Here is a 17596-nt window from a genome sequence, read left to right on the forward strand (position 1 = left end):
GAGAGAGAGAGAGAGAGAGAGAGAGAGAGAGAGAGAGAGAGAATTACAAGCTACCTCTGATTGTAATTATACAATTATAGCGCGTCTCGTGCAGTTCGCTGATTACATTGTGGAATTGTTCGAGCAACGAGCGACTCCTTCTTCTCCACTTCTTCCTTCTCCTCCCGTGAGAATTTTCAGTCGTGCGGCGGGTGCTCTCTCTCTCTCTCTCTCTCTCTCTCTCACTCCGCGCGAATAAATAAATACACCTTGCGCGGCGCAACACCAGACGATCGAAACGATAGACCACGACCGCGGGGAATCGCATCAACCGGAGAGATCTCACCCCGCCGTCATCTCTCCACCCTCCCTCTCGCTCTGTCGCGCGCTTTGGCGCTCCTCGTCCCCGTCGTCGGTGACTCGCGGATTAAACTCGCCGCCGGATTTCTCTCTCGAGCCTTTTGATCAGCGCCGCGGAAACTTGGACTACTTCCTTCCCCGTCCTCTACCCTTGTTTTTTTGTCCCTTCGCCACCTGCGGAGCGTGGCTCCTCCGTGGCCCCGCATCGATCGCCGATTAAGGAGGACGAGCATTTCCGTCGCCGAGCGTTGCCGCCGTGCGAGCTTTCACGGGTAAAAGCGCGCTCGCCGAGAAGCTGGCGTAAGCTGTTAAGGCTTTAATGGAGCGAGCGTGTAGATCCGGCAGCCTGCAGAAATCCGTGGGATTTCTGAGGTCGAAGAATTAACGTTCGCCTTTCGCTACGGTTCGCGCGCTCTCGCATTACCTACGTACGTACGTACGTACGTACGTACGTTAGCCGCGTACTTACGTGCCATTGACGGAGCTTTGGTTACAACGCGCGAACCGTTTTGCGATAATTAATCGCGAAAGGTGGATAAGTACGGCCGACTGAGCCTTCTCCCGAATCGCCGAGGCAGGTGTCGGCCGTTGAAGCGCACAAAGCTAATACTCCTCTCCTTCGCGGCCCTCGCCTCTCCTTCTCTCTCCCTCGTGAATAAGACAGGTTACGCTGATTAAAGACGCTTAAGGAGCAGCCGTTTTAATTCTTCAGACGATAGCAGTCATGCTGTCGTAATTAATTAATCCGCTGCGAGCGGTTTTCTCGTTGGAACAAGAAGTGAAGAAGTGAGCGAGACTGAGAGAGAGGAGGCTGAGCGAGAAGCGCGCGCCACGGTGTTCATATTTTAATTCGCTCGCGATCTACTGCAGCCAAACAAAGTGCACCGGTTAAGAATGCGCTGACTTTTTAATTTCTCAAGCCACGCCGGGCCGCTCTGCGCCACGCCGCGAGCGAGCGAGCGAGCCGCCCTTTAATAATTGATCGATCCGCTTCAGGTCGTTTTCCCGTTTCCCCGGAAAGAAAGGGCGCGTCTCGGTGGTTCGAGTAAAAATTAACGGGATTTGCATTTTCGAGCGCCGCGTCCTCGTGCTTCCGCGCGGTCGCGATGCAAGATGCACCCCTGAAAAATGCATCGTTATCGCGGCCGTGATGATAATCGCGTTCGTAAACTCATTAAGTCGCGTACGCGCGTACCCATAATAACTAAAAAAAGGAAAAAAATAACTGGGAGGACCGCATGCTCTCGCGCCGTGAAGCGAAGTAAACAAATTGAGCCCACCCGCCACGCATAATCTTCGCTTTCGACGCGTTACTTCGTGAAATTATTCAATGGAGCTCGGCAATAAAAACCCCGCTCGCGATAAAATGCACTCGTTCCTCGTCGCATGATTATTCTCTTTTCTTTCTTTAGACGCTATATTTCGCGCATATTTTGCGCGCGAACTGGTCGCGCATTGAAACGCCGACGAGTGGAGTCGCGTGGCGACAAGTAAGGCAGTGTAATATTCGACGCTGAACGAGCAGGACGTTGCTGTTTCAGAGTCAAGATGCGTCGATTTCTGCGCCTGCTCGCGCTGCAACTGCTGCTGCTGATGATTCTGTTGGCGTGCTGCGACCTGACGAGCTCAACGAGGTCGCGCAATCGGAAGAAGCTGAAGACGAACCTCTGCCACATCAAGGACCAAAAGGCGCCGATAAACTGCAACTGTCTCTACCACGGCAACGTCACCGAGATCGATTGCTGGGTGGTGAAGCCGCTGTCGCGCGACGATCCGTTCTGGGCCCACTTCTCGTCGCAGCACATGGAGAAACTGTTGCTGAAGCAGCACGAGAACGGCATCCTCGACTACGTGCCCGCGCATGTGCTGCACCAGATGAAGAACTTGCGCGTCTTCGAGCTCTTGTACGTGCAGATGTCCGAGTTGCCCGAATACTCCTTCGTCAATATCACCGGCCTCTCCGAGCTCCGCGTCACCGACGGCAAGATCGTGAAGCTGCACGATTACTCCTTCGTTAACATGCGCAACCTGACGATCCTCGATCTCGGGAGGAACAACATCAGTGAGATTACAAGGTATGTTGAGGACGACATTAATTGTCACAGGAATTTTGGCAGGAAAGAAGGCAAAGAGCGAATAAGCGAGGCATTTATTCATGTTTTTCCTATAGACAAAAAATGTTCTAGTAAAAATTACGCTAAAATTGCATCCCCTCCTACAATGTTTCTTTTTTCTAAAGCTTGATTGTAAACTACAATATAAATTATTACAGAAATAGCAAATTCGACAAACTGCCTGACGTGTAATATAAAAAATATTCACATATTGCAATAGTTTTGTAGTAAAAAGTTAAAAGTGCAAAACAATTTTTAACAAATGTGTAGTAATTTTAGTCATAATTTTGCCAAGATAATTTAATTTGATCCAAGATTACAAAAATTACAATTTTTACTATAATATTTTCTCCATGCAGAATGTCTTTTTAGGACAAAAATATTAACTATTAAAATACTCAAAATATTAACTATTAAAATACCCAAAATACTACAAATAATTTAAGGAAAAAAAAATATTGTGTCAAAGAGAGAGAGAAAGAGAAAGAGAAACAGAGAGAGAGAATATGAGACGCGAAACGGATTTTTCTCTGGTATTTCGTAAAGGTCTTCACTTAAAAATAAAAAAATCGAAACGTCGGTGTGAATTTCTTAATTTTGTAATTCCGACAATTTTCCTGAAGCGATTAATGATATTTGATAATCCGAGATAATTCAAGATGGCTTGATAATTGATAACACTTTGCAATTTAAGTAATTTGATATGCAAGTGCGATTTTTTATTTCGCGCGAGCTCCGCGATGAACCAAAGGGAGAGCGCCTCGGCGAAATTTCCAACCGAAAGAGAAACCTCAGCAAAATTTCCGCGCAGCCTGCCTGCCTGCCTGCTGAGAGTTAACACAATGTTATATGACCGCGCGAGTTACAGCTTATCAAGCTTTGAATATCGTATGTATTTTCCTCTTTTTGCGAGCCGTGCTCACAAAACTTGGGAAAACTTTCACCATTCCGGCAATACAGCGAGCGACACTACGAGCTTCTACAGCTCAAACTGCTCATTTTCCTCGAGAATCATCGGGAGTCCAGGTCGACTTTTGACGATCCCCCGCTGTGAAGCTGAGAGAGATCTTCCCGAGTGGTTGACAATGTTAAGAGTTACGTGAGTTTAACAGTGTCTCGCGGGACTGGATTTATTTAACCTTTCGAATGCGGAGCACTCGAGAGTTAAACGATCGTTGAGGACGGAGTATTTCGCGCGCTGTGTCGAAAGTCAGTCGGCGAGAGGAGCAACTTGTTGAGAAGTCGAGAAAGAAGCAGCGACCCGACAGACAAATGAAATCTTATTCATTACCGTCGTTCGAGTACGTGGAAGGAAATCAATGAATACGAGTGCTCATTGCAACATTTGTCGACTGTTGCTCGTGCCCGGGTGTGTGAGCCGGAGGAATTCGTCAGACGCGTGTACGCGCTCCCAGCACTCGAGAGGTTAAATTGATTCGATTATCGCGGCGTCTCGCTTTCGCAGAGAACGGAGAGAAGCACGAGCCGTTCGCGCGTTCGCTCGCTGCCGCCTGTTCTACCCCCGTCGTGCAAGTCGATATAATTCATGACGCGAGAGAGAGAGAAAGAGACGGCTTGGATTCCCGCGAACTGTTTCTATCGCGTGACCGTGTTCATATCGCGCGAACGGCGAGCCACAACGGCGTGTATTTATAGTGTCGCGCGCGAGAGAGTCTCGGCCGCGCCGCGGCGATTGCGTTTCGCACGATGATCGGAATCGCGCTGGTGAAATTTCGCCAGCCTGGACGAACGAAAACATTCCAAGCTGCCGTGCGCGGAAGCACCTCCGGTCCCGTATCTTGAGATCAAACCGATCGAAACTCCGCCGTCTGTCGATGCTCCAATATAATTTCGCCGGCTGCGACTCCAACAAGTTCAGCAACCGAGCCAAGACCGATGACGATCCTCGAGGAAACCGCTCGAACTTTCAACGAGAGAAATCGTTTCGACTCTTGTACGAAGCTGTCATGAAGGAAACATCGCTGAGTCGAAATTTTGATCCGAAACTTTCGATCTCAATATTCAATTCTGCGCTTATTTTGATACCACGAAACCTGCATCATCCTTTTTTTATTTTATTTAATGCACCTGATCAGTCACCGCGGCCATGTTGAATTGATGACGTCAGAAGCGAGGGAAACCGTGCCCAAAATTCCTGCGAATCACGGCTAAATAAAAAGATGTATCAATAAAATGGCACTTGCAATCTGTTCTACACACGTGATGCTTCGGATACTCCTTTCTTGCCGAAATTATTATTACATAACCGCAAAATAAATGTGACAAATTGCCTCGTTTTGACAGAAAATCAGCTGTGTGACTCGATGCCCGAATATGACCGAATAATTACGTATTAAATATTACAATAAGCACAATATCTACATATCGAGCATTTCCACACTTTCACAATTATATCACATGTGATGTGCACACGCTACATTCAATAACGCTGTGGTTCGCAGGAAAAGATTGGTCGTCTGTTCACATCATTAGGTCTATTCGTTTTCGATTAACTTTTGCACTGATATAATAAATTAGAGAAAAACAAGTATACTTTCTTTCACTCTAACTCTCTGTTATTGCAATAATCTACACTGATGTAGAAGTTTTTCGGAAACGAACAGATCTATTTTCTCGTTTAATAATTCATCATTTTGTCATTTGTAATCATGTCGCCACCGTCAACGCGGAGATCTTGGCTGATCAGGAACTTTAACTTGCTACTTTTGCCAAGAGGAGATCCTTTTTAGGGACTGATGGTTCCAACCTCTTGGTATCTATCTATCTAATAGATAATAAGCTATCTAACCTAGCTATCTGACAGCTAAATCGCTTATCTTTGTTTTTTTCATCAAATGGGGCAGAGATAGATACACGATTTAACTATTAGGTAGCTTATCAAGAGGTCGAAACAATCAGTCCCAAAATCCACAAGTGGTATTTAGTGTGTTTCCCACCACTTGAAAGTATTAAGTAGATGCTTCAGTCTTTTCATAGTATTACACACGTATTGATCCTTAAAAATATGAGTATATTCGAGAGATCAGATCGACAGTAGGACTGAAATTTCGACTCACGGCCATTTGCGCGCGGTCTCCCCCTCTCCCCTTCTTTTTCTCGCGTTTTTTCAGCGCGGCGAGTCTCGTGCCGCCGCAGTCTCTCAATTATAAATTTCATTTTCGATCATCCATTAGCGCCATTATGTCCAACGGCATACGAAATTGCCGTTGGATGCCTTTATCGCCGACCGGCAAAAAGGCGACGGCACGCTCTGAGTGCTTTCGCGGAGGCCCTTCTTACGCGAGCGAACGAACGAGCGAGCGCGCGGAGGAGGCCCCTTAGATGCGCGCCCTTTATAAAGCGAACGGAATGCATAGCGTCATCCCCCTGAACGCTTATAAATATGCATAGACGATGCCTTCGACGCGCGGCGATATTAGCGTCGCGACGACGGCGACGACGATGACTACGACGACGATGAAGTTGAATATAGTCGGCGGTTGCGACGAGTTCAGCCACGTATCTCTCGTACGAGAAAGCTCCTTGTCGCGGGCGGTGGCCTCGCGGCATTAGACGAAATCTTACACGGAGAAAAATAATTTTACATTTTTAGCAAAATTGTCGTTACTACTGCATATTCGTAGTGACATAAAAAAAGTTTAGTTGACGTAACTAATTTTAGAAATTATTCATTATCAGAGCAGAAGTAGTTTCGTTGCCAGGATAGGAAAAACTTGTTGAGTGTATAAGAATCACGTTAACCCTTTAAGGGGATGCTGGAGTCGATGACGAACTCGAACAATGTCGAGATAATGCAGAGACGATCGTCACTAACATAATGACGCTTTCCTTTCCGTATTTCTTGTATATACAGAACTTACATGAATGTGTATTGCTTTGATTTACTATATTTAACGGAAAACCTAACCATATATGTATAGAAATCTTTCTGCAAACTTTTTCGATATAAGCTTCCAAGTGCAGATGCGAAAGTAGAGCAATGTTCTTCAAAATTTTTCTGTTTGGAGCATCCACACTTTCGGTATGTACAAGCTGCGAAACTTTGGATTAGGCAAATATTACGCTAAGTGACAAATTGAGATTTTACATTTAACATTTTTTTTTTTTCATTTTCGTCATATATCGAGCAATGCTCCTATTTATTTTTGCACGTATTTTCATTACGTAAAAGGATTTGTAATTCTGTGTAACCAATACGACGTAAACTTTGCAGAAAAATGTGAGTTCTGTCGGTTTTTTAGCTTCAAAGTTTTCATCCCCTTAAACGAGATGTTAATGAAAACTGTAATAGACGCCGCGACAAGCACCGGCTGTGTATGCCGAAAATCAAGATTATTTTCTAATAATGTACTCACGATATATCCCGACGATCACACATCGCTATTTCGGCACTCTCGATACTTATTTCCGCGCCCGGCTTACTTTCGATAGGTAAAAGATGCGTAGAACGCGGAGCAATATCGATCGCGATGTGTCAAGTGAGGCTGCTCGTTGCGAAAAGATCGATTTCCAAGATGGCCACGCAATCTAAGGCAGTGCCGAAAGTGCGCGCCAAAACGTGAATGATGTCGCGGTTCGACAAGGACGCACTCTAGTAGCTACGCCTCTCTCACTCTCGCTGACGGACCGCGCGCGCGAGATCCGACGTCGCGTATATCTTTAGCGTCGTTTTGTCTTTCTCTTTTCCTCGGATTATCATCGCGATTCTAACTCCTCGTTAATAAATCCGACGATCATCCGATTCTACTACTACTTGAGCGAGTCGATATTAATGAGAAGTGCAATAGACACGTGTATGTATCGAAAATCAAGGGGATTGCTTTCAAATAACGTACTCACGATACACGCACATCGCTGTTTCGGCACTCCCGATACTTATTTCCGCGCCCGACTCACTTTTGATAGATAAAAGATGCGTAGAACGCGGAGCGATGTCGATCGCGATGTGTTAGTAGATGCTGCTCGTTGCGAAAAGATCGATGTCCAAGACGGCCGTGCACAATCAACGACGCGAAGTACAGAAAGTGCGCACTGCAGCGTGAAAGGTGTCGCACTCCTACGCTGTCCAGTCAGATCACGGCTCCGCGATGTCACTCGATTTATCGATAATTACTAGAACTTTCCGACCAGTAATGCAACTCTATAACTTCTAACGACAGCATCGTTATCGTTATCTTTTACAATAAACCATTAGTCATAAGCTACAAGCAAATTAACCAATCACAGTCAATTATTTTCAAAAATAATCAACTTGCCTACGGCTTATGGCTAATATCTTATTGTAAAAGGTTTATTAGGCTTGTATATTATATGTGTCATGCGACAGCTTGTCGGACGCAGTCGGATAGAGAATATCTGAGGTACATGGAGAAAAAGTTAGGGACCTTTTAGAGAAGAATTTTATCCATCAATTAATCAGCACGTCCGATAATACTTCTACGACGAATGTAATATTAGACTTACATTGTCGTTGCGCAACTATATGGGCCTTCTATAATTATACACGGCTACAAGCTATTAGTCATAAACTACAAGCGAATTAACCAATCACAATCGATTATTTTAAAAAATAATCGACTATAGTTGATCAACTTGTCTACTTATAGTTATTATCTTATGACTGATAATTTAGGGCCGATTGTTCCAACTTCTTGGTATAAGCTACCTGAAAATTAAAGAAAACTTCGTTTATTATTCGAATTATAGACAGACACATGATTTAACTGTTAGGTAACTTACTAAGAGGTTGGAACAATCGGCCTTTATTATTGAAAATCTATGATATATGGTAGAAAACTACGCAACGACATGCCATGATAGTAACATTGTAATTAGAATGATGTAGACATTGTAATTAGAATGTTATAGAATAAGGCTGCAGAATCGCATGTGTATCTAGCTGTACATTGCTCACGATTGTTGATTCATCCAGAAAGCGAGAACTTAATTCGATGATAAGGTCGAGAATACATAGAAAAATTTAAACAGTAGGATGTAAGTGATAAGCAAATTGACCAATCACAGTCGCTGATCCTTGGACCATAGGAAGAATCATCGACTGTGATTGATCAATCAGTTTATTGGTTACATCTTACATCTTAAGTTTTTTGTATGTCTTTGGCCTTACTGTCGAATTAAACCACATGTTTTCGCTTCCTGGATAAATCAATGCTGGATAAGTCGTAAGCAATGCACAGCTAGATATGAATGCAACTCTGATCGAGAAGTTTTAGTAACTATTGATCTATCGAGTGGTATCGCGGAGCCGCGATCCGATAGGACGGCGTAGGAGCGCGCCACCCTTCGCGCCGCAGTGCACACTTTCTGCACTTGGCGTCATCGATTGCGTGGCCATCTTGTACATCGATCTTTTCGCGGCGAGCAACCTCCACTGACATATCGTGATCGACATCGCTCCGCGTTCTATGCATCTTTTATCTATTGAAAGTGAGCCGAGCGTGAAAATAAGTATCGGGAATACCGAAACAGCGATGTGCGATCGTCGGAAGGTACCGTGAGTACGTTATTAAAAAGCAATTCCCTTGATTTTCGATACACACAGCCGGTGCTTGTCGCGGCGTCTATTGCACTTGTCATTAATATCGACTCGCTCAAGTAGTAGTAAAATCGGATGATCGTTGGATTTATTAACGAGGAGTTAGAATCGCGATGATAATCCGAAGAAAAGAGAAAGACAAAACGACGCTAGAGATATACGCGACGTCGGATCTCGCGCGCGCGGTCCGTTAGCGAGAGTGAGAGAAGCGTGGCTACTAGAGCGCGTCCTTGTCGAACCGCGACATCATTCTCGTTTTGGCGCGCACTTTCGGCACTGCATCAGTGATTGCGCGGCCATCTTGGATATCGATCTTTCGCGACGAGCAGCCTCACTTGACACATTGCGATCGACATCGCTCCGCGTTCTACGCATCTTTTATCTATCGAAAGTGAGCCGAGCGCGGAAATAAGTATCGGGAGTACCGAAACAGCGATGTACGATCGTCAGGAAGTATCGTGAGTACGTTATTAAAAAGCAATTCCCTTGATTTTCGATACACACAGCCGGTGCTTGTCGCGGCGTCTATTGCACTTCTCATTAATATCGACTCGCTCAAGTAGTAGTAAAATCGGATGATCGTTGGATTTATTAACGAGGAGTTAGAATCGCGATGATAATCTGAGGAAAAGAGAAAGACAAAACGATGCTAGAGATATACGCGACGTCGGATTTCGCGCGCGCGGTCCGTCAGCGAGAGTGAGAGAAGCGCGGCTACTAGAGCGCGTCCTTGTCGAACCGCGACATCATTCTCGTTTTGGCGCGCATTTTCGGCACTGCATCAGTGATTGCGCGGCCATCTTGGACATCGATCTTTCGCGACGAGCAGCCTCACCTGACACATTGCGATCGACATCGCTCCGCGTTCTATGCATCTTTTATCTATCGAAAGTGAGTCGGGCGCGGAAATAAGTATCGGGAGTGCCGAAATAGCGATCGCCGGGATGTATCGTGAGTACATTATTAGAAAGTATTCTTGATTTCGGCATACACAGCCGGTGCTTGTCGCGGCGTCTATTGCACTTCTCATTAACATCTCGTTTAAGGAGATGCTGAAGCTGAAAACTTTATCGACAGAATACTCACATTTTTTTGCAAAGTTTATGTCGTATAAGTTACACAGAATTACAAATGCTTTTATGAAAACACGTGCAAAAATTAATAGAAGCATTGCTCCATATGTGATGAAAGCAAACAAAAAATTTTAATGTAACATTTCAAACTGTCAGTTAGCGTAACATTTGCCTAATCCAAAAGTTCCGCAGCTTGTACATACCGAAAGTGTGGATACTTCAAACAGAAAAATTTTGAAGAACATTGCTCTACCTTTGCATTTGCATTTGGAAGCTTCAGAATATCGGAAAAGTTTGCAGAAAGATTTCTATACTCATTAGATTAGGTTTTTCGTTGAATATAGTAAAACAGAGCAACACATATTCATGGAAGTTCTATATATACAAGAAATATGAAAAAGATAGCGTGATTATGTTAATGATGATCGTCTCTGCATTATCGACATTGTTCGTCATTGACTCCAGCATTCTCTTAAGGCGCATAATTCATAGAATATTCTAGTAACTTTTTTTTAATGAAATATTGTCAAAAACACTCTAAATAGCACACTTATAAGGTTTCAACTAACCGATCCTAAGTGGTCTCTATTGGTACCAGTGATACTTAAAGGGTTAATTTTTGATGATGAACTATTGATCCAAAATAATGTATCCATAGCAAATTCATTTGCTATTGGAACAAAACTGCAACTGCTTATATAAATCCATCATAGTTCTTACAGCAAAATAATTTGTAGATTCAGCAAATTATATCCAGCAAATAGTGATTAGTATTTTTAGTAAATCTTTTTGCTGTCCATATAATAACGAAAAAATTTTGCTAGACCAGCAGAAAATTTGCTGGGCCAACAAATTATTTTTTTCCGTGTAAGAATCACGTTCGCTTTCAAATTCATTCATGTTGCGATGAGAAAAGGACTCGCATCCTGAAAGAAGAGAAAAGGAAACAGCACGGAAAAAAATAATTTGCTGTAGCAGCAAACTAATTTGCTACATATGGACTTTTCTTTGGTGCAGGAACCTATTACTGTAATAACAAGAAAGTTTGCTCCTACAACAAGAAAAGTAGCTAACGTAGCAAATTTGCTACAGACAACTAAACATAATTTACTATTTTAGCTACTTTTTTTTGTTGCAGATTTTCTTGTTATCATAGCAAGGAAATTGGTTCCTGCAGCAAAGAAAAAGTAGTTAATACAACAAATTATGTTGCCCATATGTAGCAGATCTTCTTTTTCCATGAGTGTGTAAGAAACAAGTTTATAAGAAATAAGTTTCTTTTACTTTGAAATAATTTTTTTATATAAAAGAAATTCGTCGCACTTTAAAATATTTCTTCTTCTTTCTTCTCTTAGTAAAATTAAACGTGTATTTTCGTGTACACTGTATGAGGGGAAAAATATCTAAGAAATTAAATATTTATTTATTTTTATTTGGTTATTCGGTAGTTATTTATTATTTATTCGGTGGTTGAGTTGCTGATGACATATTTACCTGTGCGAATCTGAAACATTTTTCAAATAAAGAGATATGAATCTTCTTGGAACCTTTTCGCGAGAGCAATTATTTGTTCCATTTAAATCGAAGAGTTTAGATTCAAATAAATGTGTTATCAGTCAACATCCATCGAGTAAGGGTTCCTTCATTTCTCAAATATTTCTTTTTCTCACAGCGTGCATCGAGACAGCGCGTCGATGTTGATGCATTCGAGAGTCGCCGAGGAAAAAAATATTAATTGCCGACGGAGATTTATCGCATTGATTGTTCATCGTCTGTCAATAACGCACGGAGTGCATTATCCTCGCCGAATCCTTCAATTAATTAACGTTAAATTGAGATAAATTCGTGGCGCTGATTCAGTCGGCTCTAACGCGGTCTGTTTCTTCCTCTCTTTCTCTCCCTCTGTTTCTCCCTTTCTCGTTTTCTCTCTCAGGTTTTTCTCTTCCACTCGTGTAACCATTTTCGTGCCCGGCGTTATCGTTATCGTCCTGCTTTCGACTCCCAGACGAATTACTCGTCACTTGCTCCAGGAACTAACGTTACCCCTTTCTTCCTTTAGTCCGTTCCCTCCTTCACTTTTCTCAACGCGGTTTATTCTGCCCGCGACACGAAAATTCGCCATGCAAAGGCTTTTTCCAACACCGACCGGCGGATGTGATACGCGCGTCTCGATGATTAATAATTCTCCACGCATCTTTTCCCCGTCCGATATGTTAATTCGATTGTGACGAGCGCGCCGACTAATTTCAACTTTCAGCCGCCGCGGCGCGCCGCGACTTTATTTGCATTTTCATATTTAATTTCAATATTCGATAATGCGCGCATGCGTAAGCGCCGTTAAACTTGTTACGTCTCTCGCGCCCCTTCGCTTTTCGATTATATATTTAACGTCTCTATTCGGCCGAGTCTTTTTCGCGCGTTATCCGCAGTTAAGGGATGAAACGATGAAATGTCATTTGCAAGGTAATAAGTTCTTTATATATGTTATATAAATATGTTATTAATACTATTATTTATTAATATATGTGTTATATTAATAAATTCTTTATATATTCAACGTTTCCACCTTCCCCTTTCTTTATTTCGAGTCAAATCCGCTATGTTGAATCGCGAAACTAGTCACATAATTGCATCTCGCAACGACGTTATTTTTATCGCTTCGAACAAAATTACATAAAGTGTACACCGTGGGCCGATCTCCTTTTATCCACGGACACCATTAAGGCATCTTGCGCGTAAACAATACAACATTACATTCTCTCTCTCCTCTCCCCCCTCTCTTTTTCTTACAATCTTTGTCCCTCGTCGCGGTAAGAAATTATCATTTGGATGAAAAGCGGCGAATAGAATAGGCCGCGCTTCTTTGAATACGATCGATCGACGCGAGCGTAACGAGTTCGTCAGAGAAAGTTTTCCGTTCTCGCGAGAAGACAATTCGGCGCGTCATCGAGTTCCCTCGCAGGCGGCTGGCATTTAACGCGGACGACGACGCTGAGATATCTGTCGCTTACCTGCCCTTCTTCTCCTCTCTTCAGTCTAGTTGTCTTCCTTAGCCCCTCGATTCTCGAGGTGATTCGCGACTTCAGCGCGTCTCTCCTTCGCTTTTGTTCGACCTCAGCCCGAGTATATAGTCCTCACGTTCGGCAGCGCGCGACATCAGCTGTATATCGCGTGCATGAATCTTTAACACGTTGTACGCCACGTTACCAGCTGTCTCGAGTCTTGAGTCACGCATAAATTGCGACTAATCGCGTCTGAAAAATTGCTCACAGTGTCAATTACACATACACCATTCAGTTCTCAGCTGTACTTCTCGAGAGGAACTTTCAGCTATATTTTTTAAAAGAGACTCAATGAGCACACGGGAGTTATTATGCAATTTTTTTTTATACGCGCTTTTTTCGTCCAACAAACTAAGTTATTGATATTAGATTTGGTTTCCGGGTTTGAACCGCGTGGATTCATCTTTGTTTGATTCTGACGTTTCGCGAACATTTCAGTCCGCTTCATCAGGGAGGAACGACCCGATGCCTGATGAAGCGGATTGAAATGTTCACGAAACGTCGGAATCAAACAAAGATGAATCCACGCGACTCAAATCCGGAAACCAAATCTAATATGCATGGACACCGCGAAAGCCTAAAAAACTAAATTATTGATCTTATATCGACTCAATGTTTAATTTGAAATTCCAGAATAACTCCAGGTCATGTGCTCTAAATATTTTTAGAAAATGGATATTCGGAATTGATATCCGGTTACCTTAAAAGACATTGATTCAGAATTATTTAATATGCTTTAAATATCTTCTTTCTAGAAAATGAGGTGTTTCGGGATTGTTTTAATATTCCTTTTTCTAGAAGATGGAATTGGATTTAGTCATTGAATTTCTTAATCCAATAATCGGAATTAGATTTAGTCTTATTGAATTTAGCCTTGATCCAGTAATTTAACTAAAATTATTTTACTATTTCAATTAACCTTATTTGTTAAGATAATATTTAGTGGAAGGAGGTTTGTATGATTTTCTTCAAGTTTATAATTAGGGTTTCAATATTTAACTTCAATATCAATAATTTGCACCTGATGTCAAATTAAATAAGATACAAAAAGAACTATCTATTGCTTTGATTGAGAAACATTTCTAAATTTAATTTCGTTATATCATCTACAAAAAAAGCAAAATACTAAAACCTCATTCAACAAAATTTTTCAAAATTTCCTTTAAATCTTTTACCTAAAGAAAAAAAAATCTCAAAATCAGTTTAAGTTTCGTAATGTTTCTTGCAGCAAAATATATTAAAAGGCCAATAAGAGCCAAACACGAGATATTAGCGTGTAAAAAATGAATGATTTCTGCTGAGTGAAAAATCAATTAAAACAAACGTGATTTTTCATCTAGTAAAAATCATTCATCTTTTATACGCTAATATCTTGTGTTTGCTCTTATTAATCCTTTAACATATTTTATGATTTTTTAATTTCAGAGTCTTTTTTATTTTACAATTTTTTTAGCATTTTTTGAAACATGAAAATTTAACTCTAGCCTTAATAGGAGCTCTTAAACCTGACGAGCGCTTCGCGCGCTTCTGCTCTTTCAGGGAAACGTTCGTAGAACTGCCAGTCCTGCGCACCCTCTATCTCGATCGTAATCTGATCAGTACGGTGCGTGACAAGGCGTTCAAGCAGCTGACCTCCCTGCAGAAGCTCGTACTGAGCCGCAACAAGATCAACAACATCGTCCGCGACTGTTTCCAAGGACTGCGCAATCTGCAACATCTCGATTTGCGTAATAACGCCTTGACGATCATCGGCGACCGCAGCTTCGTGGATACGCCGGAGCTGCAGGTGCTCGAGCTCGACGACAATCACATCAAGATAATCGCGGGTCACGCGTTCTCCGGTCTACACAAGCTGCGCAAGCTCTATCTCAGCGGCAACAGGCTGATAAAGCTCGAGCCGCAGGTTCTCGATAGCATCCCCAGCGTGTCCTTCCTCGACCTGCGGCGTAACTTTCTCGAGACCCTGACCTTCGAGAGCATCAAACCGATCGTCTTCAACCTGTACAACGCCAACAGCAGTTTCTACCTGGACGGTGAGTACCCTCAGTTGGGGGTTTTCTTTTCATCTTTCTCTCGAAGTCGCGAAAGAGCGTCCCGTGTGGAAATTTTTATCCGGGATAGTTTAGATGCAATTCAGTTTTTTTGGGCACTATCTAGAGTCTATCTTGTAAACTTGGCCAGTATATAGCTCTATGTGCAACATTGTGAAATCTAACCCTTAGAAGTATAAAACTATCCAGGCACTAGATAGCACTTTTCTAGGCTGTTAGCTAGAGGATAGGCCTACTTACTAGTCGATGCTACATTCCAGGTCGTGTAAAATAAATTGTAGGAAATTATGTGTCAATAATAATTAAATAACGTAAGGATATTTAAAATGAAGAACAGATTTTGAAACAGAGAAACATCAAGAAAAGTAGACAGATGCTAGAATAAGATCAAGTTTTGCCAAATTTCCACACGGGATGTCTCGATATCTTAGAGATATTTTCTCCGAGTCGAAATTTCCGTCGTACGTTTTTTATTGTATATATGCAGTATTGCAAATTTAAATTTGTGCGTTTGATACGATAAATGATCAATTACTGCGATGTTTTCTGCGTTGACACTTGATAAAGGATCTACAGAGAGCCTCAAGTGATCCAGATGTTACGAGCATTTTTACTAAATGGATATTCGGAATTATGTAATATTTTATTATCTCAATATTTTCCGCCTGCATTTAATCTTCATTCTTGATTTCAATATACACTTGTTAAAAAAAGGATCCGTTGAGAGCTTTCAGAATGGCTGCGTACCCTGTGCCATAAACGCTTTTAGAAAATTAATATTCGAAATTATTTAATATTCGAGTATCTCTCGATATTCCGTCCCGGCATTTAATATTCATTCTCAATTTCAATATCCACGTGTTTTAAGAAAGGACCCACTGACAGCCTTCAGAACGGCTGCAGATTCTGCATCGTTTCTGGAAAATGAATATTCGGAATTATTTAATATTTCTAATTATCTCAATATTCTACCTGCGCATTTATTTTTGTTTTTAATCTAAGTAAGCGGTATGCTAACTATTTATCCTACTTAATCGCAGATAGGGTACAGAAGTAATTTATAAGCATAAATATTAATATTTAAATAATTAAAATTATTTAAAGTTATTTAAATAATTAATACGGTTGAATAAAACACAGCAACTTTCTTCCTTCGTAATATCTTTGTTATTGCTTCTTATTGACGTGGGAAATTGTTATGAAAATTTGAATTTCACAAAAACTAAAGAGGAAAGACTTTGTAGAGCGCAAATAATAGTTGTGTGTTTACACTGAAACAAAAACTAAGAAATAAAGCATATTTATTCGACAAGTACTAATAACATATGTGCTTTCATGCTCATATAAAGTATTATTATAATAAGAAAATTTATTCTTAAAACTCGAAGATGTATTCTAAAATATTTAACTGTAAAATATTTAGGTAAAAGAATCATATAAAAGAAATATTATAGAAGAAAGAATTTTAAAAGAAAAATATATAAAAGAATATATGAAAGAATATAACCACAAATAATAAAAAAACATACGAAAGAATATATACAAGTTTTAAGAATTTAAGAATTTGTATTTAAAAGTAAATACGTTATTATATGTAGAGTACTCCTCGAATAAATGCTTTTTATTTGTTAGACATTTTTCGCTCAGTGCGAAAGCGCCGACGGATGCAAGTCCGGATTCGGTGTCATAGAGAAACCGAACGGAAGGGGGTAAGAGGCCGTTAACAGATTCGAGGTGTGATTCGCGCTCCTCGGAATTTCATTAGGGGTGCGAATCAGCGCTCGAGAGACTCGGAGTGAATTCTGAATTTCGCCCGGGGGCGCTTCCGATACGCGCGACGGCCCTGATAACGTCGATTGCCCAAAGGGTACGGAATATTACGCGAACGTCGATTATTGTTATCTCACGAGCATGCATTATAGCCGTATCACACTAGCGACTCACGACTGCGGCTGCGATTATGTCTCTTAACCAGTCAGAAAGAAGCTGCTAGCTCCTACCGCTTTTCTCATTGGTCAAGAGACATAATCGCAGCCGCAGTCGCGAGTCGCTAGTGTGATACGGCTATTATGGTAGTCCTCCATTAGTTGCAAATCGCAAGATCGTAAGAAAATTTCACAGTCACAGATCATTCTTCTTACGACCAAAGAAGACTGTGATTGGTCAATTTTCTTGGGACCTTGAGACTTGCAACTAAGTCCCGAGCCACAATGGGTTAGTAAGCTTTAAGCCTTAAAAAATTGACCAATCACAGTCGATTATTTTCCTCAAATTTTACTGTGATTGGTCAATTTCTTAAGGCTTAAAGCTTACTACACCTATTGTGGATCGGGACTAATTTAGAATCGGCCTTAGGCGCGTGGCGACGGTTGGCGGCGAG

General features: G+C 41.7%; 1 protein-coding gene across 3 annotated transcripts in view; it reads left to right on the top strand.

Moving 5' to 3' along the window:
- LOC116848219 (connectin-like) overlaps nt 1-17596 on the top strand; it is a 334937-nt gene that overhangs the window by 199304 nt on the left and 118037 nt on the right. For all 3 annotated transcript variants that reach the window (XM_032824092.1, XM_032824093.1, XM_032824094.1), the window contains 2 exons: nt 1881-2414; nt 14705-15198. In XM_032824092.1, coding sequence (XP_032679983.1) covers nt 1888-2414; nt 14705-15198 — 1021 coding nt within the window. In that variant the 5' untranslated portion in view covers nt 1881-1887. The remainder of the gene's footprint in view (nt 1-1880; nt 2415-14704; nt 15199-17596) is intronic.

Source organism: Odontomachus brunneus, unplaced genomic scaffold, assembly GCF_010583005.1.
Source record: "Odontomachus brunneus isolate Ranch 3 - 2012 unplaced genomic scaffold, Obru_v1 Obru_scaffold_091, whole genome shotgun sequence".
Taxonomy (NCBI): Eukaryota; Metazoa; Arthropoda; class Insecta; order Hymenoptera; family Formicidae; genus Odontomachus; species Odontomachus brunneus.